General features: G+C 43.5%; 3 protein-coding genes across 4 annotated transcripts in view; 1 reads left to right on the top strand and 2 right to left on the bottom strand.

Annotated features, from left to right (window-relative positions):
• The first annotated feature begins 1098 nt into the window (after window positions 1–1098).
• Window positions 1099–18799, top strand: LOC125742012 (synaptogyrin-1-like). 2 transcript variants are annotated; one of them, XM_049013591.1, is made up of 4 exons: window positions 1099–1517; window positions 13343–13580; window positions 15668–15813; window positions 18554–18799. In XM_049013591.1, exons 1-4 carry the CDS (start codon window positions 1419–1421, stop codon window positions 18749–18751), a joined length of 681 nt encoding a protein of 226 aa, XP_048869548.1. In that variant the 5' UTR covers window positions 1099–1418; the 3' UTR covers window positions 18752–18799. The 2 variants fall into 2 exon arrangements, with proteins under 2 accessions (XP_048869548.1, XP_048869549.1); XM_049013592.1 differs by lacking the exon at window positions 18554–18799 and adding an exon at window positions 16420–17722 and having other exon boundaries at window positions 1100–1517.
• LOC125741815 (keratin-associated protein 4-4-like) lies at window positions 11124–13029 on the bottom strand. The gene is made up of 2 exons (XM_049013198.1): window positions 12536–13029; window positions 11124–11151 (listed from the first exon to the last, which is right to left on the bottom strand). The coding sequence occupies exons 1-2, from the start codon at window positions 13027–13029 to the stop codon at window positions 11124–11126; spliced, it is 522 nt and encodes a 173-aa protein (XP_048869155.1).
• A 6391-nt stretch (window positions 18800–25190) lies between the features above and the next one.
• Window positions 25191–25598, bottom strand: part of ighd (immunoglobulin heavy constant delta) — a 93608-nt gene continuing 93200 nt past the window's right edge. Inside the window, exon 13 of the mRNA XM_049013553.1 lies at window positions 25191–25558. Coding sequence (XP_048869510.1) covers window positions 25550–25558 — 9 coding nt within the window. The 3' untranslated portion in view covers window positions 25191–25549. The remainder of the gene's footprint in view (window positions 25559–25598) is intronic.

The raw sequence follows: 25598 nt of genomic DNA, 5'->3' as shown, positions 1-25598 counted from the left end.
CATTTTTATAGATTTGTTTCTCTGGCACGTTTATTGCATTTAAAAAAGAAAGCTTCACTTTTTTCTGTTCAATACGAGATTTTGAAGATGATCAGGAAGGCTTTGAGAGGTCATTTCATATAACGGGCGTTTACATGTATATACGCAAATCTAATATGCCTTTTGCGTTACATCTGCGGCAGTGTGGGGTTTGAATCGCAGTGCTGCTGTTTGCTGAGTTTACATCCTCTCCGTGGGCTTCTTCCCGCAGTGTTAAAGCACACACTTAGATGGATCCGTGTCCCTGAATCACCCATACTGTAGTTTTTTATTGTATGTGCAAGTGCATGTCCTGTGATATTCAGGCATCCTGTCTGGTGTACATCCCCGTTTTGATCTCCATGCTGCCTGGAGTTACCTTACTCCCTCAGATCACCCTGTCTAGGATAAGCAGCTGAATGACAGATGGATAGTATGGGCAGCATAGAATTCTTTTCAGCCTGTAAAGTTTTAAGATTGCAAACAAGTGGAAAAAAAATAATCCACTTATAGGTATGACTCATCGGTCATCAGAGCTCAGTTGTGTTCTGCAAACCTCATGCACATTTAACTCCCAAAACTCCTCAATTGCATAACACTTATGAGATGATGCTGATTCTAAGCACTGATTTCATTGCAGGATAATGTGTTCTTCTCAAAACTACAAGCCTAATTCATAGAACATACTTCTCTTTGCATGACTCATCTTAATAGGATACTAGAATAAGACGATTTTCAAGATGGATGTATTTCAAGATTTTATCAAAAATTTTGCGACCCCTCAGAACACGCAGTTCTAAATACAGCACGAGGTTTAAAATAAACTGATATATTTGTACTCCATTTTAATTACAATCTGTTTCGGACGCTTTTAGGATACGAAAACCCACATTTATTGTAAGGTGGCTGGGAAACAACTTCCGCTAGGGATTTAAATGAGCAAATAAAGCGAAAGCAGCGCCCCCCTTCGTGCACTTTGGTAAATCTCCCTGTATCCTAATTAGACCAAATTTGCACTTCGACGAATAACAACATTAGTGACACATTAAAAAAAAAACACACACAAATTGCATCGTCGGACCGCATACCCTGCTATATCATTTGATGGATTCCTCCTTCTTTGCTGCCCCCACCCCTTTTTTCTCCACCCTAGCGCTACAAACCTGCATACTATACAGAGAGAGAGAGAGAGAGAAAGCGAGAGAGAGCACAACATCACTATCATAATACAGGAGCCGGGTTAGGGGAGGTTGATCGAGAGGAGAGAGTAGGTGGGTGTGAGAGGCGCAGATAGGGACGGACTGACTACCTGTCAGGCGTGTTTCATGAACACGGGGCCTGATTGCACATAAACCCGGCGGCGGCTGAAATTTTGCACGAAAGGGGTATCCAAGCGAAAGATGGAGGGAATGGCGTATGGGGCGGGGAAGGCTGGCGGAGCTTTCGATCCGGTTACTTTCATCCGACAGCCGCACACCATTCTGCGGATGGTGTCCTGGGTAAGTGGCCGTAGAGACCAGGGGGCTTCGGCACCCTCCGGAGGATCAGTTGTCCATTATGGTTTATATCGTGTCCGTTGCAATCCTGATATACCCACCAGCCACTGCTGTTGGACCCTTGCAGATACGTAACTTAACTGGCGATGAATATTTACAACAATCCCTGTTTATCGGCTGTCAGACGTACGTTCAATTTTCGGCATGGAGCACTGATATTTTGATATTTTAGCTGGGTTTATGACAAGGATAGAAACAGAAGATGATGGTATTTACTAGCAGATTTTAATAGAACGGATATTTGTATCTTTTAATCTCTGGTTATAGGATTTTAAAAGAGAGACAAATAGTATAGGCGATGTATATTTTTTTCTTAGATTGACACAAGCTTCACCCACCGCGTTTACTTAAAATCACAAGATCTAGGCACTGCATTAGGGTAAAGCCGAAAACCGAAGCAGTTGCAATACGCAATATTATCAGATGTGCACTAATTAAGAGTCTGCCAGGTTAGTTAATTAATTGCCGTTTGTCTAGGAAGCAGCGCAACTCTAGTTTACGAGATGCGCGAACTGCGCTTATGGGCAAATTAGGCAGGTTAGTCAAAACGGGAAAAACAATCATGTGGATCATAAGATAATGAGCATAGTGGGACCCCTCCCGGCGAGCAGGAGCCCCCCTCCGCAGCCGGCGATGCTGGGTTTCCTGCCGTGAGATGTCAAGGTTAAATCCGCTTCGGGGCTCAGAGACTCAGTTACACCCCACCGCCCGAGGGCCTCCCTACATGCTTCTTGCTTCCTATTCGACTGTAACAGCACAATACAACACATTTTCATGCTTAATTCGTTTTTATGTTCACCCACCGGTTTACTGCATATGTAGAAAGGTAAGGCGCCCCCTTCACCCTGCATAATAGTTTTGATGTAATCAGCTGTTGAACATTGCCGGTTACATTACTTTGATTACAATCTGTCCCCAGTACATTTCACTCCGACACTTTGCTGGCGAGCTGTGACATACTGTCTATAACTCGCTTGGCAGCAACGCGCATGGTTTAGATCTACACACCTCAATCCGAATCCGAATCCGAACCCGAGCGCTTACTAAACACACGCCGGGTAAGTATATTTCGTTGCAAAGTCCGGTATACAGTAGATGGGTTTGCACCTTCCTTAATTAAACGTAGTTGCCGAAAAGTAGGCGTAAATGACGAGTTTTCTTTCATGTAATAGCCTAATTTTGTTTTCGCTGTAATAGACAGTCTTAGCTGTAAAGGTGGGCGGGTTATATTTCCAATCCAATCACCCGCTTTTGTGATGTTATCTGCGCTTGTCTCCTCTTCCTAGATATGAAAATAACGATGATCCAGATATTGTAAGCATTAAGCGTGCAGTGAATTAAAATAGGAAAGCTATCCGAAACATGAATTTAAACCGCACTTTTAGGCTTGCGTATCTCTATTAGTAAACAAACATCTTTAAAGCTGAAGAGTCTTTTAACGTGGAAGATACTGACTAATCCTGGAAAATTCTAAAGAATTACACATGTAGCAAAGCGCCTTTAGTGTAATTTTATTTTAATGTTGCAGGTATCGTCGTCTGGATTTTGATTTTGTAACTGAAAAAACGTGTTATTTTATTTCCCAGAATAAGATTATAAAAAGACTAGAGCATGTAATATATGACAGATGTAATAACTGGCATTATTGCTAATTGTTTAATCTGTTAACGAGGCAAACCGGAAGCTGGGCTATTTGTGTTTTCGCACCCTGTCACGTGGTTGTAAACACACGCACATGTGGCTCGCGCCCTGTGATAGTTTGATCTCCTTGTGTGGACAGATTGTGAAAGGCTAAGATTGCGAAAGAATTCTTATCACGTGTGACTTTGTGACCTGTATGTTATTAAAAAAGCTGTAGTAATTAACCGTTCAAACTGCACTTGTGTCTTATTTGTGTCTCGTTACATTTCTTGTACACACAGTACTGTCCACCCTCTGTCCATGGACATGGCGCTGTGGTGCCTGTATGCGCAAAATACTGTGTAACGCATCATCAACTTGTATTGCTAACAATGCAGTTGGCTAGAACTGGTATTGCTAGTGGCTAACTTGGCTAGTTGTACTGGAACGTGGTTAACTTGGGTGTGATGTCATTCCCAGCTCTACCTTCCAAGGTAAATGGAAGGCAGCATGTCTCCCCATGGGTTGATGTTCTTTCCATGTCAATTACATGGACATGCAGTGAAGTAATTAAGTGATGTCTGTAAATTGTCCATGGAAAATGCGTGACTGTGCCCTGCCATGGCCTGGCATCCCATCCAGGGTGTCACCCAGCCTTTGTGATCCGTAGTCTCCAGGATAATGAAATGGCCCCCAGAAAATGGCTGGATGGATGTTCAATATAACAATTTTTACTTGGATTTAATGACTGGGACAGGGTCACTGTGTGGTGTGACCCAGGGATTTGTGTGCTGGCTCTGATAGCTAGATTCTGCCTGAATAGAAATGTTTGTAGGTAATAAAACATGACTGCGTTTCAAAAGAATGTTGAAATCAGGTAGCATGGTGGCTAACCACACACAGTATCCCAGATGTGGCCAGCTTAGCTCTTCCCCCGGCTATTGTGACTGACTGCAATTGTGTCTTAACAGTGTCTAGCTGAATAAATGAGTACAAATGGTAACTAGGTCTGGACAGATGCGTCAGCTGGCTACGAGGACATTAACAATAATGAAAGCTGTTCATCACCGTGCTTTGGCTTCCTCTTTGTTTCCCTGTGCTTTTTTCACCGCTCATCTGCGCCCAGTGTGACACTGATTTTGTGGAGCTGGGGGGTGCAGCCCCTGACGAACCTGCCTTTGCAGGACCGGGCAGCTGCAGCCGGAAGTGCCCAGCGTCATTCAGTAGTGTGTGGCTAAATAAGCAAACACTGATTCCGCTCTTCAGTCTTACCCTCTTATCAGCTTGAAGGTCTTGGGTAGGAGGTGTGGTTGGTTCCTAACGTCGTGCTTCTGTCTCGTTTCTCAAGTTCTGTTGTCTCTCAGAACTGGAGCAGCTGAAGTTTGTGGAAGAGCAGAACAGCTATAATTAAAGCCAACAGTGGCAATTTCTGCCCTGAGCTGCGTTCATTTTAAATACAGGGAAAGCCTGCATGCTGCATAAACAGGGTATCCCTTCATAAACAGGGTATCCCTTCATAAACAGGGTATTCCTTCGTAAACAGGGTATCCCTTCGTAAACATGGTATCCCTTCATAAACAGGGTATCCCTTCATAAACAGGGTATCCCTTCATAAACAGGGTATTCCTTCGTAAACAGGGTATCCCTTCATAAACAGGGTATCCCTTCATAAACAGGGTATCCCTTCGTAAACATGGTATCCCTTCATAAACAGGATATCCCTTCATAAACAGGGTATTCCTTCATAAACAGGGTATCCCTTCATAAACAGGGTATCCCTTCGTAAACAGGGTATCCCTTCATAAACAGGGTATCCCTTCATAAACAGGGTATCCCTTCATAAACAGGATATCCCTTCATAAACAGGGTATCCCTTCATAAACAGGGTATCCCTTCATAAACAGGGTATCCCTTCATAAACAGGGTATTCCTTCATAAACAGGGTATCCCTTCATAAACAGGATATCCCTTCATAAACAGGGTATTCCTTCGTAAACTGGGTATCCCTTCATAAACAGGGTATCCCTTCATAAACAGGGTATCCCTTCATAAACAGGGTATCCCTTCATAAACAGGGTATCCCTTCTCACTGCGCAGATCATTACAAATGTATTGCATTCTGCATGTAAGATGGCATGAAAACTGCAGATTCGTTCATACACTGCTTAATGCTTTGATCTTGAGGGCTGGTCTCAGTGTGCTGCCATGCATGTGTGGTCATGTGGGCAGGTGTGCTCTGTGATCTTCCTCAGTCTTATGACTTGGATGTGTCACTCAGGGGTCTCTGGCTCTATCTGAAGACAAAGGTCATAGTGGATTATGGTGGCGGGTGGGGGGGGGGGGGTGTGGGTGTAGGTTGAGGAAGAAGCATGGAATGTGAGAGGGAGAGGAGGCCTGGAAAACCCTGATCTCAGCTATGCATCAGTGTTTATATGGGTCAGCAGAAACAATGTCTATGTGTTTTATCTATCCATCCATCCATCCATAAATCTATATTCAGAGCCTGTTTTTTCAATTCAGGGTTGGGGGCGGGGCTCTGGAACCTATCTGTGTTTGATTCGCTGTTATCAAAATTATTTACACTCAAGTTTGAAAGAATCCTCTTCTCAGTCCAACCAGGTGACTTCAAACTCAAATTTTAAAGACCAGTTAATTAACTAATTTGTTCCACGGGCAGGTGAGGGAGTGACACACGTCACACGTCGCCGCAGGTCGCTGCGAGGCTGAACTGTGATCACAGGCACACGCAAAACGTGTCAGAGAACCTTACTGAAGTGTCTCTAGTAAATCTCACCCAAGTCCCCTCGCCTCCAGTGTGGTGTGAGTTTTCAGCTTCTCTTCCTATATTGTACATGTGGTCATGCAGTTTCGCGGAGGTTGACCGTCAACCAATGTGTATTTGTGTGTGAACAGTGTGTGACTGACAGAATTGCATTGTTTTCCATGCCTCTCACTTGCCTGACGGGATAAGAGGTTATAAGGATCAGATGGTGCCTAGATTGTGGTGTGGAGAGGAATGCTCTAACCCTTCAGTTTTACAGAATAGTGTCATGGGCCAAGTGCCAGGATGTGTAAACATCAACTGTTGGTTTTGTTCGGCATCTGTGTGTCAGACGGGTTGGAGTTCTGCTGTGTGTTCTGTCACCAAGCTGCTGAACACGCCCTGACCACTGGGTCCACATCCCCGAGACCCCAGGCATTGGAAGTTCTGGGTTACTGCGGCTACAGAATAGGCCTGCAGCGTTAGCACCCAAGTGTGGCAAATCCATACTTGTGTGTGTGGATTATGTATGTATTACATTGCGGAGACCCGCAAGGTCATGAAAGCTTGTTATTTTGACATTTTTCCACAAGAGGGAACTCAGTTTTATAAAAATATGTGACGGAAAAGACTATTTTGCTTGGTTACTTAAGATTAGGGCTGAGTCATCATTGTTGGGATGACTGGAGAGTCCCCACAGAGATATGAATTCAGGTGTGTGTGTGTGTGTGTGTGTGTCCCATTGTATTGGCCGCATAAAAATGTATCATATTTGTATTACACAAGGTATCTTTTATTCCACAAAGCAGGATGGGATACCAGTCCTTTGTGAGATACACACACACACACACACGTACCATGAACAGTTTACGAATGTCAGATCACCTGATCTTTGGACTGTAAGCGTCCACAACCTTCAGTTCCTTAGATTGACATTTGTTACTTAAAAGTTTATGTAAAAGTTGGAGTTGTGTTAGTGTGGGGGCCTTATCTTAAGCTGGTACCATGAATGCCTGACCTATTCACCCCACTGACAGGCGGTAACAGTAGCAGGAGCAATTGTGGCAGAATAGACTAGAACCAAATAGAGTAGAATAGAAGCAAATTGTATCAAATGCAATAGGATACAGAATAAAACAGGCACTTTGCTGTTTATTGAAATAGAAAGTTTATGTAATTTTGCTGAGTAGCTGCACAAAGCTGGGTGTAAATGCACCACAGAGTGTTACAAGTAAATGAAATGTACGAAATAGTGTACAAAAATCAAAGGAACTAAAACTAACACTAACAGTTCTGCTAAAAGTGCTGCTCGAAACGACCGACAGCATTGTGACAATCTGGCCTTTTCATACCTGCAGGCTAAGCTGCTCTAATCAGATAATGTTTTATGTTGAAACCAGCCAAAAATGTCTTTTTTATATTTATCCTACCAATGAATAATATTGGGGGTGGCATAGTGGTGCAGTGATTAGCACTGTTGCCTTACACCTCTAGGTCCCAGGTTCGAGTCTCTGCCTGGGTCACATGTGTGTGGAGTTTGCATGTTCTCCCCATGTCGTCGTGGGGTTTCCTCCGGGTACTCCGGTTTCCCCCCACAGTCCGAAAACATGCTGAGGCTAATCGGGCTTGCTAAATTACCCGTAGGTGTGCATGTGAGAGTGACTGGTGTGTGAGTGTGCCCTGCGATGGGCTGGCCCCCCATCCTGGGTTGTTCCCTGCCTCGTGCCCATTGCTTCCAGTATAGGCTCTGGGCCCCTGCGACCCAGTAGGATAAGCAGTTTGGAAAATGCATGGAATAATATTCATAATGTAATACTCTCATACAGAAGGGCATCTTAAATAAATGTTTCTTGTCCCCCTCAAAGGTATAACAGCACTTTCTTCATATTAATTATACCTGCAACTTTTCATCTCCATAGTACAATGCTTCTCTTTCTGACCTTTTTAAGAATTCCCAGGCACGTCGACGGGTAAACTAATGGATTTTTAAGTTGAGAATGTGAATTCTGTGGCAAACAGCGCGTGGTTAGGGGGGATGTTTATGAATGCTTAGCGACGTGCTGCATGCAGTGGGGCACTTCCAAACAAAAAATCTACACAGCCCGGGCACTGCAGGACCTTTGATTTGGCCAAACAATAAAAGGTCTGTCGCATAAACAAGAGCATTAACTGTTGGGCCAGCTTTCGGCTATCCTGCTCGAGGAGGGATTTCAAGCTCCGCTCCATGGGTCAGTGTTAGAACAGAACCAGCAGCCTAAACTGCAGTCTTGCTCAGTTATTTATTTATTTTTTTACATATCCTTGTTAGTGCCTCAAAATTGCTTCACAGATTATATTTCTCCAACAAGGAACTGAGGAAAACTGTGAGGATAAAAAATAAAGTTCCCTGAAAGGGTGGGTGTCGTTTCCTGGGTCCAGCTCTGCGGTTTATTGACCACAGTGTTTGGTCAATAAGAGCTACAGGAGACTGGCACTGCCCTGTCAGCCCAGGAGACTTACAAGCTCACGGAGTAGAAAAGGGTGGGTGGGGGGGGGGGGGGGTGCCCTGCGTGGCTGCTTTATCTGTCTCTGTGTGTTTATGTCCTGCCTCTTTTGAAGCCCAGTTTCCCCTCGCCCCTCCAAATCTCTGTGCGCTCCATCCAGACCTCTCTCTCTTTTCCGTGGGCTTCCTTAGTGACAGCTGCAATTCCCACTCTCCTCGTCCCAAACTTGAACCATCCACCGGTGCATGCCATCCCTCTCCCTCTAGATCTCCTTTGAAACATCTGCCCCCGATGCAGTACAGCAAGCCAGCGCTGGCATCTGTGGGCGCAGTGACAGCCCTGTGGAAATGCAGACGCACTGCAGAGGTCGTGTTAGAGTCGTAGGCGCAGTTGTAAAACTGAACAGGTACACGCTTACCCCACGGTGAAGCAGAAAGCCTTGTAGGGGGCCAGTGGAGTGGAAATGGACACTCTGGTACAGTCATGGAGCTATTTTGGACGAACAACAGCAGGTTTTTTTCAGATGCACTGGATGAGTGGGTGGGGTTATTCCATCGTCTATTCAGTAGGCAGGTGGCTAAACACAACTAATTCCAGCTCCAGATATCTTTTTTCTTGCATTAATTTCTCACACGCTTCAAATAGTAATCATGTATAAAGTGGGGAACAATGTAACTATACAATAATAAAAAAAAAAAATCTGCACAAAGAGGAGCAAAAGCATCACTCATCTCACAGTGCTGATTTCTGGTCTCTTTTCCACTAAGAATGGTAAATGCGGACAGTGGGCAGTTATGCAAATATGCTGTTGTGTCATGTGGTCTTGCTTCCGTCTTGGGATTTTTATTTTTTTTTTCGGTCACATGGTTGGCTTCACCAGGATCTTCGCCCTTCCCACCAGCAGGCCATGCGGACTTGCCCGTGTGCCGTCTCGCTAACCCAAAAGCCTCTTTCTGGTCGTCACAAGATCAGATCCTCACACAGCACCTTCACAATGGCCGCTTTCATGGGGAGCCAGGACCTCGTGATCCAGGCCGGCCCAGAAAAATTAGGCTGATCGTTAGCAGGTGAGCGAATGGAGCAGGCAGGAAGAAAGGGCAGTGGTGGCTTAATGGTTAGGGAAGCACGCTTGTAATTGAAAGATTGCAGGTTCGAATCCCTGACCTGCACGGCACCACTGAGGTACTCTGTGCGAGGTACCGCCCCCAAGCACTGCTCCGCGGGGCTGAATTAGCTGCCCCCAACTATGTCACATATGGGTCAAATGCACAGGACACATTTTATTGTTGTGCTGTGGTGTATCAACAATGATCACTAATTTTAAATGCTATACATGTTCATTTCTGTTTCCAGCTCATGCATCTTTAACCTGTCCATCTTCTGGCAAGCGAAGTAGAAGAATAGCTTAAGGATTTTCTCATTAGCTTAGCCAGCCAAGTGAAATGGCTCAGTCCAGGTGCTAGCAGCCATGTCCTATATTATTCAAATGCATTTTTAATACCCGAAAACTAACACTTCCATTCCCCAGTTCGAATTGAAGTTCGGACCTTTGGGCCATTAAACTTCTAGTTGAAAAGCCTTCTCTTTCAACCTCCGACCTCACTGGATACTGCAAGATTGTTCATTATGATGTAATCACATGGTATAATTAGTAATGGCTCCCTCATTAGTCATACATTTTTGGCATATCTTGGAAGACGAGGAGTGGCTGCATGAGTAGGGTTGTGTGTGTAGGAAGGAGAGAGGGGTGGATGGGCGTGGTCCTGGGCGGAGATTGGGACGATGAGACAATGAGATCAGTGGAGCACTAGTGGGAAAAGGGAGGCCATTTTTTATTCTGCAGTCCAAGAGAGCAAATGGCTAGCGGGAGAAATAGGCAGTTTTTATTATAGAACAAAATAAATAGCATCGAAATTCAATCAAGTCATCTGTGGGGCCACGATATACCATAGCATAGCAGTGCAATCCGGAGGACGATTCATAACCAAATCAAGCCTTAAATCACAGCCTATCCGGTTATGTTGTTAGGGGAGAGTGTAATTTTATAATGTGGCTGTGTTTTCAGGGAAAATACAGGAACCACGTCTGTCTGTCCAGGATCCAACTCCCGGGTGAATGTCTGTGAAAGCAGACTGCCGGTGTCAAATTCATCCCATGCCTTCAGCGAGCAGTCTGCAGCCAGGCCTGCTCTCTGCATGGTTTATTGAGCTGAAAACAGCGGCCACCCCCAAACCATGACATTAGCTACCTCCCTGTCAATAGAAGAAGCCTCCCAGGAGAGCAGGGGAAACGGACCGAATGTAACTGGATAGCGTTCCTGCCAAAGCAAGCCGCAGCCCTAGTGGTGCTTGAGCTCGATCCATCGACTGATCTCCCAGCACACCTTGCTGTGACCGTTTTTCTACTTAGCATAATTTAGAAAATGGCTCCAAAACAGAAGGTTACAACTTGTGGCATAAAATAAATATCTTTTGAATATGCAATGTTGCAATGTTGCATTAAAGGACAAGCTGTATTTCACATTGCTTGGTAATCTAGTGGCATTTTGATAAATAATGTAATTATCTGGTCTCCTCTACTTACCCACACACCTTCTGTTTTATCATCAACCTCAGATCAATTTTTTTTTTAATATCATATAATTAACAGCAAGGAGCAAAGATTATTTACGAGTATTTTGGCTGACTAGGGCTCAGACGTGAACATAGCAACCCTGTAAGCATACAGGCACAGTTTGGATCACAAGGAGCTGCGATGGGCTGGCCCCCCATCCTGGGTTGTTCCCTGCCTCGTGCCCATTGCTTCCAGGATAGGCTCCGGACCCCCCGCGACCCAGAAGGATAAGCGGTTTGGCAAATAGATGGATGGATCACAAGGAGCCCTGCTTTTGTCCTGCTGTCTGTGTCCTGATGTGTCCAGGTCTCAGTCCCATTATTTTTTCAGTTATGAAGTAATTTTACGTCGGCATGCTTTGTCTCCGTTAGTGTTAATTCAAGCCTGGGAAAAGGAAAAGAAATGTCCCGCTGTTTTAGGGATAATAATTGCTCTATTGCAGGCTTCCCCAAACTGGATTTACCCTCACTGCCAAATTTCTGCAGAACGGGCATGATTAACATGTTGTAGGAACTACTGCCGGTCCAGCTCACAGTTCTTCACACCGTTTGATGTTTTGCTGCATCTCCCACCTCTCCCTCCAGTGCCCCTTTGCTATTGCCATCCACACACCATATTAAAGCTAATTTATTGAGGCTGACATTTGCAGAAGACTATGGGATCAAAATCACATTTTGACAGTATGGAATGATGCTCACAGTGACATAAATTGAGAAATTTTTCTTCTTCATGCGCACAAAACCCATCACATTCATTCTTGGGCCCAAATGAAATCGAGTTAAGGGGCTTTTGTAGTTCTTTAGGCTTTACTCTAGTTTTAAATTTCACAAAAAAGCGGGGAGCAGCTGAATCGCTCTAGCACATGTACATGCAGATATATACACATCTTGACTTTTCTGGTTTTGTCAGTTACAATTTGATTATATTTTAGTGCCGTTTCATTCTTGGGCAGAACTTATCCACCTGACAACAACTGACGCTGACAAAAAAAATAGTTTTGATGTTCATGCAGGTCAGCGTAGCATGTTAGCCACCAGAATGTTAGCCGGCAGCATGTTAGCCAGTAGCATGTTAGCCAGCAGCATGTTAGCCGCCAGAATGTTAGCCGCCAGAATGTTAGCCGGCAGCATGTTAGCCAGCAGCATGTTAGCCGGCAGCATGTTAGCCGCCAGAATGTTAGCCGGTAGCATGTTAGCCGGCAGCATGTTAGCCGCCAGAATGTTAGCCGGCAGCATGTTAGCCAGCAGCATGTTAGCCGCCAGAATGTTAGCCGGCAGCATGTTAGCCGGCAGCATGTTAGCCGGCAGCATGTTAGCCGGCAGCATGTTAGCCAGTAGCATGTTAGCCGCGAGAATGTTAGCCGGCAGCATGTTAGCCGGCAGCATGTTAGCCAGTAGCATGTTAGCCAGCAGCATGTTAGCCGCCAGAATGTTAGCCGGCGGCATGTTAGCCGGCAGCATGTTAGCCGGCAGCATGTTAGCCACCAGAATGTTAGCCGGCAGCATGTTATCCGGCAGCATGTTAGCCGGCAGCATGTTAGCCGCCAGAATGTTAGCCGGCAGCATGTTATCCGGCAGCATGTTATCCAGCAGCATGTTAGCCGCCAGAATGTTAGCCGGCAGCATGTTAGCCGGCAGCATGTTAGCCGCCAGAATGTTAGCCGGCAGCATGTTAGCCGCCAGAATGTTAGCCGGCAGCATGTTAGCCGGCAGCATGTTAGCCGGCAGCATGTTAGCCGGCAGCATGTTATCCAGCAGCATGTTAGCCGCCAGAATGTTAGCCGGCAGCATGTTAGCCGGCAGCATATTAGCCGCCACCATGTTAGCCGCCACCATGTTAGCCGCCACCATGTTAGCCAGCAGCACGTTAGCCACCAGCACGTTAGCCGGCAGCACGTTAGCGCCACCATGTTAGCCGCCACCATATTAGCCAGCAGCACTAGCACTGAGGAGCTAAAAGCAGTGAGCTGCTGGCACATGATTTTTGGGGTGGAGCTACAGTGTACCCTACAATGGGGAGTCTTTAGCATTTAGTGGATTGGGGTGGATGTGGCAGGTCTTACTGATGCTGAACGCACTTCTCACACTCGCGGTGAACGTTGAGAGATGATGAGTGAGCTGCGAAGAGGCTATTCCCATAGTGACAACTGTTCCCTGGCTGTCGCTGAGCTAATATTAGTAGCGTCAGTGCTGCCTTGGCAATGTACAGCCTGAGGTTATGCTTTTAACCTGTGTTTTTACCTGTACTCTTGGTCATTTCTCCCTCTGCTCATCCCCCTCTCCATCCCACAGCTGTTCTCTATCGTGATCTTTGGCTGTATCGCCAACGAGGGTTACTTGAACCGCCCTAGCGAGGTCGAGGAGTACTGCATCTTCAACCGCAACCAGAATGCCTGCAACTACGGCGTAGCCATGGGAACGATGGCCTTCCTGTGCTGCATGGCCTTCCTGGCTCTGGACGTCTACTTTCCCCAAATCAGCAGCGTTAAAGACCGCAAGAAGGCGGTACTGGCCGACATCGGGGTGTCCGGTAGGTCTAGATCCCTGGGGGCGGGGCAGCTTGGGTGTGGTCACTTCCTGTTTGAGCACATGTCAATGTTCATACCCCTGAAACATAACGTTTGTGCAGAAATATACCATTCGACGTTCTGCAAATAGCGGTAGCATGTGCTTAAGCTGTCCGTGGGCATCGTACAAAACAACGACTGCTATTAATGCCACTTAATAGCCTTAAAGTGCTTGGAGGGTCAGTGCAAAGGTTGCGCTAACAGTAACTGATGTTAATTGATAAAGTTTTTGCCAAAGGAGTTGACCTTGTGGTATTATTGGCTTTACATGCCTCTGCAAATTGCTGTAGTTGTCTGATTTATGTTATATGTGCTGGGCTTCTCAAACTTTTTAAGCAAAGGTCGGCATTAGATTTTTTTAAACTGTTTTAAGTTTGTAGTGTATGTCCCTAAGTATGATGCAGCCCCAGATGTCACCTTGCGGCTCCTGCTGCCGCCGTCTCTCCTCAAAGGCTGCATGATGCCACCATTCCTTCTGATGCTGCATTTTTCTGTCCGCGGCATGATGAGTGGTTATCGGCTCATTCACATTCTGTCATACCAGTGCTTGACTTTGCATTTTCGTTCTATATAAGGCATGATATGCGCGTCATGGCGACTGCCAGGCAAAATAAAAATTACATTGAGTAAAATATAGCAGAAGTGCGTGTCACTGTCAGTCAGGTTTATTTTGTTCTATTTTTAAATTATAAAATTTTGCTTTTCCGTAAAGATCCACAGTATTTACACAAAAAAAGCTGCTTTTTTTGCATGTCCGGTAGTGGATTTCTTATTTTTTTAGTTATTTTTTTCTTTTTGCCGACTGAAATTGTGAGTCAGTCATCAAGCTCTTTGAAAGGATGACAATGTGAGCATCGGGTAGCGAAGTTGTAAAGGAAATGGGCTCACAGCAGAAAGATTACTTGCTCATTTCCCTGGAGATGCTCTGCTCTAGAACTGTCAAGCAAAATAGCGCCTCTGAGTTGTTCCGGTAAAAATCCAGGTGAATTCATGGATTGAGGTACCAGCGAAGACTCCCAACATGGCGACTGAAAAGTGCTGCAACAAATATTCAAGATATCCAAAAAAATTAAATGTAAAAATTCAAGAAGTACAATCTGCATTTGAATAATTGGCTAATTTGCGTCCATTGACGCCAATGCAATTCTTATCGCAAGTAACACACATAACACACAGGTAAGTAAATGGAAAATATGACAGGCTTGAGTCAAGTCAGTCTTCCTAACACTGATCGAGAGTGTCAACTGAACTCTGGAGTGTGAGAGCATTTTCAAAATGTGGGTAACAGAAAAGTTGTGAAAAACGCAAATATACAGAAAAAAACTCTGCCGAATATTCGAATGTGAAAATATTAAAAAGTTGCAGGCCTTGGCATTAGGCCTGCAACCATAAAGATGTACCCCGCAGTGCAATTGGAGGGTCGATGTGCCTGCCGGCCCCTAGAGGTTGGGCTCCCCCTTTGAGTCTGGTCCCTCCCAAGGTTTCTTCCTTCTTGGGAGATTTTCCTTGCCACTGTCGCCTATGGCTTACTCACTGGGGGCTTTGGGTGGGGATGCTGTAAAGCGCTTTGAGACGATGTAATGTTGTGATAACGCGCTATACAAAAATAAATTTGTTGTTGTTTGTTGTGTACACCGGGCCTTTCATGGCTGATATGAGTGAACACTGTGGCACAGTCATGCTGGAACATAAAGGACCTTCTCAAACTGGAAGCATAGAATTGTCCAGAATGACTTTGTATGCACAAAATTAGGTCCATGAAGACATTATTGGGTAAGTTTGGTGTGGAAGAACTTGACTTGCCAATACAGAGCCCTGACCTCAACCCCATAGAACACTTTAGGGATGAACTAAAATGGAGATTGTGAACCAGGCCTTCATGTCCAACATCAGTGCCTGACCTCCCAAACACTGTTGTGGATGAATGAGCAAAAATTCCCACAGACACACTCTTGTGGAAAGCCTTTCTGTGTGTGATTGTGTTGTGGTGAAACTGCCAGCGCTATTTTGGATATCTTCATAAATGAAATCATTTTCTATTGTCTTTCAGCATTTTGGTCCTTCATGTGGTTTGTGGGCTTCTGTTTCCTGGCGAACCAGTGGCAAGTGGCTAAGACGGAGGACAACCCTCTGAGCAAGGGTGGAGATGCTGCTCGAGCTGCCATCACCTTCTCCTTCTTCTCCATCTTCACTTGGGTCTGTACCATCCTCTGCTTATTTCACGGGGGCCGGAGAACCCTTTGCTGTGACCTCCATTTTCACATGTTTCAGATTCTTAGTGCCTGTGTTCGCGTCAATCTGCATCTTGCCTCCTCTTCTCATTCAGTCTGTTTGAGGTTTGTGCCACACTCACAGCACCAACACTGCAGTTCCATGCATTTCCTCTTCTTGTGAGGTGAATGGTATTTTGGGACAAATAGCACTTTGTGGGGGGGGGGGGGTTATAATTTACTTCACACAGGTACTTGTCGCTCGGCTGAGAATCTCTCCTAATCTCTGTGTTTATCTTTCATTAACTAATTGGGTAGGTTTGTCTAATGCTCTAGGCCAATGTTTCCCGATTCAGTCCCATAGTTGGTCCATATTTTGGCTTCCTTTGAGCTCCCTGCCAGGCAAACGTGGGACTGTCTGTGGGTCCTCGAGGACCAGATTGGGAAACGCTGCACTAGGCAGGCCCATTGCTGGCTTGAACATCCAATCGCAGCCAAAAATGAACAATAGCAAGGTCTGCAATGAAGCAATCTTGCCACCGGTTCTAAATGCATCACTGATGGAGTTTTACCTGACTGTCTGTCTTTGCAGGGGGCTCTGACACTGCTGTCCTTGGAACGACTAAAGAGTGTGTCTTTTGAAGAAGAGTACAACAAACTCTTTACCTCCCAGCCCACACCCCCACTAGCCTAACATGCTAACACCCTCCGCACTCTTACTGAGATCTAGCCCTCAGAGATGAATCCTACCCAAAGGCTCAGCAGAATTATCCAGCTCTTTGTGGGCTTTACGATCTTTATTTGCCTAAATGCCAGTGATTGTTTTCGTATAATTGCCGGCGCAACAAAATTTATGCCTTTTGCATTCTTGTCAATAGAACTTTGATCCATCACTATGCAATTATAAATTAATGGTCTTAAGTCAGTGGTTCTCAATGTTCGCCACCATATACAACCTCAGAAAATATTAGGTTCTCTGCATGCCATCATTATGACAAACGTCATAAAAGGAGATACCTTTGCATACATTAGCGGGCGCTTGCTTGGCCTAGTTTGCAAACCACTGATCCAAGTGCCGCTCTCAGTTCTTAGTTCCTGTTTTTGATATTGAAAATAGTTTCTAACTTATTCAGATTCGTTTCTGGACCGAGTGGAGGAGAAGCGGTTGTTGGCATTTTTGTAATAAGTCATAGGTTTACTAAACTGCTTGTCAAGCTGTGTAGTATTTAGACTGCAGATGGGTTTTGGGCATGACAGCTTCATTCTTCTGTGAATGAACAAGTCCGTCATGCGTCTTCTGTAGGAATTTAATGAGGATATAGTAGGTTTTTATTTCTGTTGAGGAAACGACACATTCACATTTCCAAATTAGTCTGTCGTCGGCATTGCTTTGGTCTGACCATGTAGGATTCTTGGGGATTTCCCCAATGTTTCAGTATAACATTCACTCACAAATGCTGTTCTCCAGTGGGGATCTGGGCTTCAAACCGATTCCCCTTGGCAGAGAAGGCTGAGTAACTTTAATATAAGCATTCAGTTGCGTACAAATGTTCATTTGTCACACGCAGTTACAATGGATAGTGGGAATGTAGTCTTCTGTATTAACAATGTGAACCTTCGCCCTGAACATTCTCAGTAGACCAGCAGAGTAACATTGTCATGCTACACATAATGAATTCACGCAAAAAAATAATAGGCAACAAACTTTCAAACAAATTGCATAGTTGTCTATGACATCGAATGATTTTGCACCTACTGTTTGTAGCAGGACTCTGTAGTCATACTGCTTTCCTGTTGTTTTCTATTATAAACCACATTACTTTCTGGAACAGCCCACAGACGATTTTCTTCTGTCTCCCGTTATTGCTGATTTTTTTGTAGAAAAACAAAGAGTGACTTGTGACTCATCGCCGGGCGGAAGCCAAAGCAGCTGTCCCAGCTGTCTCAAACTTCGCTCATTCCCTCATTTCTAGGACCACAAGCCATAAGCTCCCCTGATTCCCACATTTGCATGCTGAAGAACACCCATTGCTACATCGCAGATCTATCTCACCACTATTGATCATGGTGCAGCTGTTTTTTATGCTGGTTGCCTTGAATCAGAGTTGAAGCCTTCGAACAGCTCAGGTGTCATGGTTTATATTTAGTTTTTTCCTCCCTATTGTGTTTTTATGAATCTGTTGATGTCGTTAATCCATGTACGTTAAAACACACTGGAATGTGTCCTGTTGAATTGAGATGAGCCGCACATTAAGTCCTGTGTTTGTGCAATATGTGTGTTTGTGCAATGTGTGTGTGTGTGTGTGTGTCTTAGCAAAAGAAGGGATGGACTAGCATGAGAGAGGTTCTTCAACGTTCCTTGGATTTTTGACTGCATTAATCTGACTAATCGTTGGCTTTTTCTACTAATCACACTAATTATTTTCCCTTTTCTTGTCCCTTTCTTTATCACCCTCCCCATAATCCTATGTCCTTACTTAAAACCATTTCTCATTATGAATTACATTCCTACCCCTCCATTGGCTTTAATCTACCTTCTCAACCATTGCACATTATTTCTTCATTCCCCAAACCGTCCATCAAACAAATATCCATTCCATCCATCCTTCCTTGCGTTCACTCAACTTTCCATCCTTCCTTGCGTTCACTTAACTTTCCATCTACCATTTGCAACCCTACTCCACTGTCTTTCTGTTCTACATCGCTTTCACTTCAAACACTCTAAGGCTGGTCAGGCATTTCTGGCGTTCCAGAGGTACAAGCTGGGGGCGGACTCTGTCCTCTTCTCCCAGGACTATACGGATCCGAGCCAGGATGCAGCCAGCGCCCCCTACAGTGCATACTCCAATGGCGGCTCACACCAGGAGCCCAACACCGATGCTGCCTTTGACAGCTCTGCGGGGTACCAGCGTCAAGATTACTAATTTGGAGTTTGGACTGTTTTTTTTTTTTGATGGGGGGGGGGGGGGGGGGAGAGGTGAAACTGTTGAGAGGGATGATCGATTAGCAGAGCGCAGCCTCATGTCAGTGCTTGTAATTACTTCGTCTCGCCTACTGGAGTCCCCATGTTAACTGGCCATGTGTGTAACACCCTTTAGCCACGACATTCAGTATCAACAGATCCAACTTAAGAGCTGAGTCATTATGGTTGGCGCCTCAGGCAACTCAACGTGCACATTCTAAATCCGACCTAAGAGATCATAAAAGTTACTGCCAAATGTCACAGATTTGTGGCACATATGCCATTCTCATGGGAGGAAAGTGCCTGGGGAGAGAGGGAAATGATTGAGTGAGTAAACAAGTGAGAACTGAATATTTCAAGTGCTATTAAAGGTCACAGAGGCCTTTAGGGGCATGGCTTGTTTTCAACATAAATTGAAGATAGTCAGAGTACATCAGCTGTCTCCTTCAACCGTACACCAAAACTGCATTTTCTCATGTACATCATGATTCATCCTTTAGTGGAGAAATACTTTTCTGATATGCATTGTGTTTTATTTTTCTGCGCAACACCAGCCTACCAGTGTCATGCTGGCAAGAAACACTAACCCAGTTAACCCAAATGAATGTGTACTTCAGGCATACGAACAAGGTCGAGTATGACCCCGATGTTCATGCAAAGCACAGCGAAACAGAAGCCAATACTACTGCCGAAAACAGACCGGACATTCCTCGATGGCTCGTCAACTTAGTTTACTGCAAACTGGTGTCAGTGTTCCCTAAAGCAAAACACATTCAAACGCTGATAAAACTATAAGATGATGATTGTCTGCCTTCCCATGAATATGCCTGCGATTTATGGATGTTCGGAGCCGGTCCTCTTTACTGTGGAGTACAAAGGTGGCTCGAATGGTGAGAGGTTTGAATTCTAGTGTCTGAGCGGTTTTGTTCACCAGCTGTATCACGCTTGTCATACCTGTATTGATGTGCTTTTTCGCTCTAATCACATGTCGTCCATGCAGAAACAAACAGCTTGAGCTAGTTAAGCTGCTGGCTGACCGAGTCATGACAAGCTTGATAGTCTAGCCACACCAGCATGACCATCAAAGACCATCTAAGGCCATCTCAGACTAGCTAAAACTACCGACCAACATTGGCTGGTTAATTCAGCAGGGATGTCTTCTACTAGCCGGTCTGCTACTTCTTTCTACTGCTGTTTGTCTTTTATCTTTGCTTTCATTGGCAACTCCCAGAGTCCTTTGGGTGCCAGTCAAAGCGAAATGGAATCTGATCATCTGGCTGTCTTCTTTTAATGCTGTCATTCGCTACTGATCTCATCAAGTAGGATTCTGATTGGAACGGCATTGTAATCAGGGATTGTGAAACAGGGAAGGCTGCTCTGGCTTTGGGCACTTTGAAGACCTTTATTTTCGTTTTTCTTTTGCTCTTTTTAAAATGTTGCTTATATATAAATTCCAGCCGGACGGAATGTAGGAGCAGACGAAAGTTTTGGGTTTCGACAACTTGCCGCATCGGGATATTATCACCGTAGATAACATTTCAGATCATTATGAATGCATATCAGGATATATTTTGCATCGAAATCCATCCAAATTATAAAATAAATGGAATTTTTAAATGTAAACTATATAATACAAAACTGAAATTTGTGCGACCGTAATGGATAATAGGTAATATACACTGCCGGCAAAAAAGGGTCACTGTTTGAATTTAAATCTGCAAGTACTTCATGATTGAATCATTATTACAGCTCAGCAGCGTTATGCAGCAATAAGGTGAAGTCAGCCGAGTACCTGAATCTCCTGAACGGCCCGATTATCCAATCAATGGATTTTTCCTTCCCTAACGGCATGAGCATATACCCGGATGATAATGCCAAGATTCATCGGGCTCAAACTGTCAAAGAGTGGTACAGGGAGCACGAGGAATCATTTTCACACATGAATAAGAGTTTACAGATTAGTTCATCTCACCTATCATCAATGAAGGAGCTCAGCAAGAAATGAATGCAAATCAGGATGAAAAAAAAAATGTGATATAGCATAAGCATGTGTAAATAATGCAGTGACGAATGTGCACCGTAATCAAAGCTAAAGGCGGTCTAACGAAATAAGTGCGCAACTTTTTTGGCCGGACGGTATATGAACATCTTGTAAAGTATATGTACCCAAATATATACTGTTTCAAAAGAATATGTTACGTTATTATTTATACATGGTATTATAATAGTATGAATACAGTCTGACATGGTGTGTTATTGTGTTCTTAGAGATTATTTCCTTGTTTTGTAAATGTTTATTTTGGAATAATTATATTGAAATAAACAGGGAAAATATTGTGACCAAAATAATCTTTTGCCTCCCATAAAATTCTGTGTTTCGAGCATTCAAGGTAACTTTTAATTAATAGAAAATTAGACAGCCAGCGGTCTAACATCAATTTTTATATACAACACTGTTTCCAAAAACGTTCGGACGCTGTATAAAATGTACATAAAAAAAGAGGATGCAGTGATTTGCAAATGCATATAAACTCATATTTAACTGAAAATAGTCGAAAGACAACGGATCAAATGTTGAAATATATATTTTATTGTTTAATGACAAATTCATGCTCAATTTGAATTTGCAAAAAGGTGGTACAGGGGCAGCAAAACACTGGAAAAGCTGTGATGCTAAAACAAAACACCTGTTTGAATACCTCACAACTAATTAGGTTAATTGGCAGCAAGTCAGTAAAATGACTGGGTATAAAAAGATCATCCCAGAGAGGCAGAGTCTCTGTGCATTGGACGGTTACCCCCACCCAACGTGGCAAAAATCCAGGGCCGCTTTTTAACCCCAGTCCGCATGTCAGCATCAGAATTGCTTGACATTGACGCCTTTTTTAAATGAAAAGATTATTTAAATTTGAACATTTTCTACATTTGAAGAAACTGATTAATCTTTAAAAGTGACTAGCGATGCCTTGTGCTTTCTCAAATACATCAATAAAAAAGAGGCCTGATTCCTATTGAATCACAATCTATCCAAATATATTCTACAATCCACGGCACACAGTTATGCTTAGATTTCTGGTATCTGTTTTTGTAAATTGAAGACTGTCTCCCCCTTTGGGTGACATTGCCTACAGCTTTTACGGATGAACGTTTTCGAACCTGGTCCTCGGGCACCCAGACAGTCCACGTTGTGGCTCCCTCCCAGCTCTGTGGGTCACCGAGGACTGGATTTGGAAATACTGCTATCGGTTATAATACAGCTCGATGCTTTAAGTTACTTAGAAAGTGGACCCATATTATATAAATGGGTCCTGAAGGGAATTTATCTTGTACTTTTCACAGAAACGTGAATATAAGTAGTTTTTCTTCAGTTAGTTTCCAGTAGAAATGGTAAATTATTCTGCGATGATTCCATATTTTCAATCAGTAATCATATATATGCCATATTATCTAACGAACAAAGTAATAGACGCAAAGTGACTTAGAGATTTGTATTTTTATCAGTCGCACTCAACAGAGGATTCATGCCGTTATAATCTTCGCCGACGCTCCCTTAGCGTGTTTCAGAAATGAATATCCAGTCTTTCAAAAACATGTATGTCTTTAAACTGAAATTCTAATGCACACCGACTACCTGAACAAGTACACGTTTCATTTTTGTTTAAGAACCCAAGCAGTGCAAAAAAACTGAATCTGACTGCTGCTCACGATTCTCATCACCCAGTTACCGTTGTAGTCAGGGGCGCCGCTAAGGGGGGGAAAGTTGGGACAATTCTAAAGGCCCACGCCCTTTAGGGGCCCCCAGAGATCTGAATGGGTGTGGTAGGGGGGCCCAACCTCATATTTTGTCATAGGGCCCAAAATTGCTAGCGGCGCCCCTGGTTGTAGGTGTGATGTGAAGGTAAATATACCTTTTTCATTTTTCATTTTCTTCCACAAAATTTTTTTTTTATTTTATGACTTTTTCAATTAATACGAGAATTATAACCTAAATGCTGTATAAGTCTCTTTTCGCTTACGTATACGTGACACATACATGCAATCCCAGAGGTTGACACGAGGGGGCAGCAAACGTCCATATTTCCACTTGTCAGTACTGGGTCTAGTGCAGTGTCTCTCAAACGTTTTCAGATCAAGGACCACTTTGTCCAAATTGTTTTTTCAAGAACCACCTGCCACCGCGCCCCCCTCCCCGAGCCACATGCTGCTGCCCTCCGACCCCCACCCCACCCACAAAACCTACATACACACACATGATCTCAAATATACAGGAACATATTTCAAAAGAGACCTATTTGTTTGGAACTACATTTTTTTGAAAGATCCATAAAACCTATAGTTGTGAGGACCTCATATAGTCCACATATATGGTAGTTTTAGTTGAAGTTCATATGATTTTTTTGTTTGTTTATTTTCACTTTCTTACTTAAGTGACTGATGTGACGGCGGAACATACAGTAGAAACACTGGGAAACACTGACTAAATTCACGTAGTTTTTAGAAAATCCCCTCGCGGACCACTTGAGGGCGCTCACGGACTTTGAAAACCACTGGTCAAGTGTTAAATAAACATTCAATACGGCCCCATCAGAGATTATTTCAGTTCCCTCTCTTTTAATTGCAATACAAAATGTCTATTTTCATAAAAAAAAAAGACACATCGCACTGCCCGCATCTTATGCGGTAGCATTCTGCTGTACTGTATTTACATAGAATTTACATTGTATAGGTAAAGTTCTGTAATCTAGGCATGATTTAAAGTATACAAGTTGGGAATAGGTGTATGTGTAAATAAGAACTTTAAGTGTCTTGAACGTACGCGGTTTTAGAGTTTCGCGCAATATCGCGGTGGGTTGTGGAATTTACCGCGTAAGATGCAGGAGCGAGCATTGACTTTATGTTCAGTTTAACAATTTAATTCGAAATTGTACAACAATATCGCTACATGCTGACGATTGCAATTTAAATCAATGACAAGTGTTTAGAGTTTATATGTACATTCTGTTCACTTTGTGTTTTTGGTGGTAGCAGGTTGTCGGTGTAGATTGTAGAACCCATGTCCATTAATGATTGTTCATTTTGATTAATTTACCGTTTACTGATCATTGTTAGAAAACATAATTTCGGAGTCTTGTCATAATCATGCTACCTAAATGTGTGCCACAGCGAAAATTCACGAGAAAGTAAGAGCGTTTATTTTTTTGCCCAGGTCGCTTCACTTCACTTAGTCCCCGATCCTGACAGCGTATCCGTTACAGTTTGTATCTTCTTTGTTAAAATGTGGTTTGTGCGGTTTCAGAAGGACACGGTTTGTATGAGACGATGTGGCATGCAAGTATCTTCTTCCAAGGTAAGCATGGTCCAGTAGGAGGTCAATGTTAAAGTTGGGGGCAATTTATATTTATACAGTATTAATGTTTTTCTTAAATTCACAACACAAAAGAGGAGCGAGGTGAGATGTCCTCACCTACTTATACTCCTGATTCACACTCCATTTCTATAGCCTGCGAAGTAGAAGCCTCCTGAATCAGCAGGAGTTTATACTGCATGACAGATGTGAAATCTATATTATGGGATAGAACACCAATTCTTTTTGTAGAATTGAACATGAAACCATCTTCCATCCGTCCATCCATTTTCCAAACCGCTTATCCTACTGGGTAGCGGGGGGTCCGGAGCCTATCCCGGAAGCAATGGGCATGAGGCAGGGAACAACCCAGGATGGGGGGCCAGCCCATCACAGGGCACACTCACACACCCTGAAACCATCTTATCTTTGGTTATTTAACTATAACTATTAACTATCGATCTCCTAGGTCAGAGGTCACCAACATGGTGCCCGCGGGCACCAGGACGCCCCCAAGGACCTCATGAATCACCTGCGGACCTGTTATAAAAATAGCACAACTCACTAGTGAGCAGCGTCTAAAATTTAATTTTATCCTCTTGCTATTCTTCTTTAATCACATTTGCATTTATATAGATTTCAAAATGACAATATCTAAAAAAAAAAAAGCATTTAAAACATGTTTATTATACATGAAGTTCAGATAAGTTTAGGAGGGCATTTCACACTGGTAGCCCATCGTACTGGTAACGGGTAACGATGAAGTGCACAGCTGTAGGAGTCTGCGTCCTGCAAGGAGCCACCAGCGTTGAAGTGAACTTGTCGATTCAGAAATCAAGAGATCAGATGGTAGACTTTGTGGATGTGGAGGCAGGGTTAAGCAGAGAGTATTTTTGCATCTGTGTAGTATCTATGTAGTATCTATGTAGTATCTATGTAGTATCTTGAAACAGAACAAATGCACAAATCAGGTGCCTAATACAGTCATTCTTAGATTGACATTCCTTGTGAAGAGCGAATCTGTTATTGCAGGGAGACACGGTGTCTGTCTAACGGCTTGTTTTATATATTTTTTTATTTGTTTTTTTTCTCAAACAGTGAAGCAGACAAACCTCCATGAAACAAGTGGCACAAGTTCACATCAGCTAAACAAATCAATTTAAAGAATAGAATTAGTCAAACGATACTGTGATTATATTACTTGTAACATCAAAGTAATTATTATAGTCTGAAGACACCATACTCGAGAACGTGTGATAGTCCTTCACCGTAAGTAAAATGAAACAAAAATCTAACATATAAAAGTACTTGTACTTCTAAACAATCTGTAAAACAGCATTTTATTATTATATCATTATGTTGCAAATTTTTGTCACGGAGAATTTTAATACAGCACCATTTGTAACTGTAGTGGCATCATTTTACCTGTAAAAAGTAACGGACAGATTTGGTTATAATATACAAA

The sequence above is a fragment of the Brienomyrus brachyistius genome, chromosome 5 (assembly GCF_023856365.1).
Source record: "Brienomyrus brachyistius isolate T26 chromosome 5, BBRACH_0.4, whole genome shotgun sequence".
In the NCBI taxonomy this organism is placed as follows: domain Eukaryota; kingdom Metazoa; phylum Chordata; class Actinopteri; order Osteoglossiformes; family Mormyridae; genus Brienomyrus; species Brienomyrus brachyistius.
The sequence above is the reverse complement of the archived record's forward strand: the minus strand, read 5'-3'. Positions and strand labels throughout refer to the sequence as shown.

Bases quoted from the DNA above. Each gene is read 5' to 3' on its own strand.
- LOC125741815 (XM_049013198.1), bottom strand. From the start codon at position 13,029: ATGTGCCAGCAGCTCACTGCTTTTAGCTCCTCAGTGCTAGTGCTGCTG. The intron at 11,152-12,535 runs GTGGCTAACATG...GTATGCTTACAG, and splicing joins TGCTGCCGGCTAACATTCTG to GGTTGCTATGTTCACGTCTG.
- LOC125742012 (XM_049013591.1), top strand. From the start codon at position 1,419: ATGGAGGGAATGGCGTATGGGGCGGGGAAGGCTGGCGGAGCTTTCGAT. The intron at 13,581-15,667 runs GTAGGTCTAGAT...ATTGTCTTTCAG, and splicing joins GGCCGACATCGGGGTGTCCG to CATTTTGGTCCTTCATGTGG. The intron at 15,814-18,553 runs GTCTGTACCATC...AAACACTCTAAG, and splicing joins TCTTCTCCATCTTCACTTGG to GCTGGTCAGGCATTTCTGGC.